We start from the raw sequence: 4,449 nt of genomic DNA, 5'->3' as shown, positions 1-4,449 counted from the left end.
TACTAAAATTAACTTTAAGTGAGTTCCAAAAATAAGTGATATTATTATACAAAATGTGCATGTGAAAAATATAAAATACAAATAATAAGTAGAGAATATCAGGTGAAAATATTGTTCTTAACCTGATTTTAAAAGTTTACATGTAGTATCAAGAACAATTACGTGTATCTTATAACTGAAGTTGCACCTTGAATAATAAACAAATTGTAGGAAAAAGATTCTTACAAAAAAACTAATCGGTGGCTTTTAAATTCATCCAAGAAATAGACAAACACAGAAAACATACTAATTGAAATTTTGACAAGTACATCTTTTTTGTAGAGTGTTTCCATCTATTGTGCTATCTTAAGCTAATTCTTAGGTCTCACAATGTCCGTGTACTATACAGATTGTTTATCCACCGATATTTTAATAACAACTTAATGTTCTTATGCTTGTACCAGCATTTTTTTGAAAATTTTCAAAAAGAATTATTTCAATGATTCATAGTTCTATATAATATGTCAAGTGAAAATTCTTCCCTTATTCGAAAATAATAAATAATAAGAAAAATGTATATATGTAACATGTTTAAAGTTATCAAATGTATGGTTTATAAAACATGATTGTAAGGCGAAGATGAAATGAGGGTTACCAGTTTATATAATATCAATTAAGTATATACATGTAATTATAAATGGGCATCAAGTCTTAAACACTTGTTTTAAATGCAGAAACATACCCCTTTTTGTTTATTTTTAAGTAAATTTTACTTGTATATATTTGTTGTGGTAATTTAAAATTATTTGACTTAGGAATCAACCTTACTATGATGCATGAACACATAATCTTTGGTGAGAAATCAACCTGGTTGAAAGTAATATGTTATTTTTTACAAGGTATCAAGAATGAATCTTGTTTTATCAAAAGTATAGTAACATATTTACCCTATAGTATGTAAAGTAGATTTAGTCTTAAAAATAGAAACAAGAATGATTTTACATTAAAGCTTTTTTTATACGTTTAAGAAATATTATGTCGTCTGGGTACACAGATCTTTCGACAATGCTAATTCTTAGCACTTTGATATATATATATCGCTTTGTAATTAATATTTATGTTGAGAACACAAATATAAATTAAACACATTCAGCCTGGAATTTAAGAGTGTCCAGACGACACAAAATAAGACCACCCTACTAGGCACTATATACATGTACATATAAGGTTCATCGTGACGTTGTCTTATTTATGCAGAGCATGCCACATGGCCATAGATTTACGTTGGTTTTGTATCATATCATTCCAATGTTTGCCCTCATTTCCTGTCCTCCTTGACCCAATTACGCAGCAGCCGACAAATTCTCCATGACCTATAAGGTCGTTGTCAACCACGTGACATTCTAACATGACCTTTGGCAACAGTTCAGCAGGTATATTAAAGGAAAGGGCTTCATTCCAGACTGGATTATGTGTACCTTTCATAACGCTTGTTTTCTTCCGTTTAACTTTCTTTCCATCCACTATTAGTGTTATCCTTACGTAAGGATCTGTAAGAAAACAGTTGATAATAATCTATAACATACAAAGCTCTGAAAATGTAGCATTAACGAAAAAGAAATTGTAAATAACTATATGTGCAAACAAGCAATTTCTTATGATTACGAATATATACAAAATATTGAATACAGTATTTTACTAAAATCTTTTGACTATTCCCTTGCGATAAATGACATTGGCAAATGTATTCATAGCCATTTCAATCTTTACTTACATTGAAGCAGAATGGTAAAAAGACACATCAGCTCAAATCCATGTTTAATATTCTATGACATTTTTAATATGGTAACTCCATTTAGATAGCACATGTAGCTAATCAAATTGAATTGTTAACTAATGAGTAACGTCATATACAAATACAATAAATTGCGAACATTTTTATCATCTTGAAAAAAACTTGTCTATGATATGAAAAATGTCTCAAGACGCAAATAAATTGAAACAAATATTTCACCTGAAGATGGCGTTGTAACTGGTACTCTTAAGTCTTTGGCTTTCATCACAACCACTGTTAATCTCTCAGCCGTCGGCAAGTAACTCAATGATAGAAGGATTTCTCCAAGTTCAGCACTTTCTTGCTGTATGAAACAAAAAAGCAACATTTTTAAAAATATATTTAATATAACATAGAAGATTGAATTACCACCATGTGAACACATCTTCGGATTTCGAAATACGTTTTGAATAACAATGTTCATGTTAAATTCTGCTTTTGCCGGTGCCAGGGGGGCGCTGACAATCGATTACACAACTTCCGCCAAATAACAGACTCAGTCAAACCAACATTTTCAATTTTGACGTTTTGTGCGTTTTCAAGGTTTCAATTTTTTTAACATTCTATATGACATAATTGTAGGATTGACCATATGAATCAACATTGATAGACTAGTTAAATTATGGTGGCAGTAATTATCAGTTTCACAGTAAGTTTCATATATATAGAACACGACATAAAATGACACTAAAATAAACATCAAGTTTTCGATGACAAAATGAAATGTGCTTTATAATTATCAAAAAGGGCAATTCTGGGACTCCTGTCTTCATTCGACTTTTCAGCGTTCTTTAACGGCGTTAACTACAGTTATGTTATGACAATAATATTTCTGTCCGTCTATAATAGTTTCTGGAATATTTCGTTCTTTTTATGGGTAGAAATGCTTTATTATGGAACGGATATGGGCATTAACAACGGCAAATATTTATTGCCCAATATGGAAGAAATCCATTACGTTATTAGCCATAATTCAACACGTTTATAGATTAAACCGGAAGGAGGTGAAGTTTCTCGACGGGTACAGCTGAAAGTTATTACCGTTATAAAACTAGTAATATCAAAAATTTTTCTAATTTCTTTTCCAATTAGATTTATATATTTATATCACATCCTTATTAGTCTTAGAATACATACAGAGTAAGGTGGTATTGCTGATGATTTGCTAACGAGTTTTCTACTACTCTTTAAGGACAAAAATGTGGTTTCATTTTTACAGAATATAAATACATCAAAATATATTTATAGAATAAGTATATTTAAGACCTATAAATGTAAATTGTTATTTATATTAAAGTGTATATTGACGTAAGGGTTTACAGTATTAACTTTGTATAAATTTTGGTTTTCCGATTATGCAGTATAATTGTTTTTTAAATAAATATTGCAACACTTTTTTTCAAAACTTCTTGTGTACTAAACGTCATCATTTACCTGTGTTTTGTTTCTGTATATCACACCACATCTCCACACTGTTGCTTGTCTCCACCTTCGACAGATCTATCCGAACTTCACCTATCAATTTATGGCGGGAAAACTTGTCATAATCATATGCAAGAAATACCAGTGAAGATTCTTTGATGACGTCATATGTTGCAGGAAATTTGAAATACTCATTATAAAACGGGTTGGCCGTCTTGCGCTTCACAGACGACTGGCGCGTTCTTTCGTCGACAATTGGTTCTATGCTTACTTTGATGTATGGATCACTAAAACCACCATCTGGATCCATCTTTTCCGATGGCGGAAGATCTTGTGCTAATGAAAAGAAATAGATACAACACCTTGTCCAATTATAAATATATGCATTGATTAAACTATATGAGGAAATATTTTGGGTGGGGCACTTAAACGAACAAATAAACATACGACACCAAGTTGGCTTCCATAAAAGATGAAAGTATTTACAATTTTCCAATCTGTCACATGATATTCACAACCCAGAAATATTGTGATGACAAATTTTAAGAAATGGTGGTCTATTTTTTTCAAAGGTTTTCAAGTTTTCTTCGGGAATCCTGAAATTCTAATATTGACATGTTTTGCTAAGTCAACAAATAATACACTCGTATATTAGACAAAAAAAGGATTCAAACCTCAAATAAAAAGTCGACAGGTTTAGACAATAAAAGCTCTAAATTCCGCACATTTACGTGTCATTTACAACATAAACAAAGAGAGATTAGAAGACAAAAATAGCTAATTATTGGTCTTTACAGCATTTTGCTAGTCCATTTATCCATTCTTTAAATTTAATGACTGCCTAAGTTTTAACCATATTTTACGAGATTTCTCGCCTTCCGGTACAATGCATCATAGCTACATTGAATTTATTAATTCAAAGTAGTTACATCTTTCCCGGAGAATTTCAAAGACCTATTCAACCATAATTAAAAACAAAGTTTTAGTATTTACAGAACTTCTTTAAAGAATTTGAATCGCAAAAAGTAGATAAATATGCTAAGAAATGATTTTATATTTTGTCGTCTGCTACATTTTACATGCAGCGCTGTGCAGCGTCGTTGATATATTTGAATACAATTCCAATAAATGAGAAAAACCACTATGATATAAAGATGGCATTTATTTGTTTTAATTTCTTATATATCTTAAAGATGACTTAAGCTAATCAAGAT

At 30.5% G+C, this 4,449-nt stretch overlaps 2 protein-coding genes across 2 annotated transcripts; both read right to left on the bottom strand.

The window, feature by feature from the left end:
* Positions 1-979: 979 nt before the first annotated feature.
* Positions 980-2,156, bottom strand: LOC132732476 (synaptotagmin-6-like). Its single transcript, XM_060718902.1, has 2 exons — positions 1,994-2,156; positions 980-1,529 (listed from the first exon to the last, which is right to left on the bottom strand). Exons 1-2 carry the CDS (start codon positions 2,139-2,141, stop codon positions 1,225-1,227), a joined length of 453 nt encoding a protein of 150 aa, XP_060574885.1. The 5' UTR covers positions 2,142-2,156; the 3' UTR covers positions 980-1,224.
* Positions 2,157-2,802: 646 nt separating this feature from the next.
* LOC132732488 (synaptotagmin-2-like) lies at positions 2,803-3,545 on the bottom strand. Its single transcript, XM_060718922.1, has 2 exons — positions 3,248-3,545; positions 2,803-2,840 (listed from the first exon to the last, which is right to left on the bottom strand). Exons 1-2 carry the CDS (start codon positions 3,543-3,545, stop codon positions 2,803-2,805), a joined length of 336 nt encoding a protein of 111 aa, XP_060574905.1.
* Between the last annotated feature and the right edge of the window lie 904 nt (positions 3,546-4,449).

The sequence above is a fragment of the Ruditapes philippinarum genome, unplaced genomic scaffold, assembly GCF_026571515.1.
Source record: "Ruditapes philippinarum isolate M1 unplaced genomic scaffold, ASM2657151v2 ctg269_1_1_1_1, whole genome shotgun sequence".
Taxonomy (NCBI): domain Eukaryota; kingdom Metazoa; phylum Mollusca; class Bivalvia; order Venerida; family Veneridae; genus Ruditapes; species Ruditapes philippinarum.
The sequence above is the reverse complement of the archived record's forward strand: the minus strand, read 5'-3'. Positions and strand labels throughout refer to the sequence as shown.

Bases quoted from the DNA above. Each gene is read 5' to 3' on its own strand.
- LOC132732476 (XM_060718902.1), bottom strand. From the start codon at position 2,141: ATGTTGCTTTTTTGTTTCATACAGCAAGAAAGTGCTGAACTTGGAGAA. The intron at 1,530-1,993 runs GTGAAATATTTG...GTTTTCTTACAG, and splicing joins AGTTACAACGCCATCTTCAG to ATCCTTACGTAAGGATAACA.
- LOC132732488 (XM_060718922.1), bottom strand. From the start codon at position 3,545: ATGGATCCAGATGGTGGTTTTAGTGATCCATACATCAAAGTAAGCATA. The intron at 2,841-3,247 runs GTAAATGATGAC...AATAACTTTCAG, and splicing joins TATACAGAAACAAAACACAG to CTGTACCCGTCGAGAAACTT.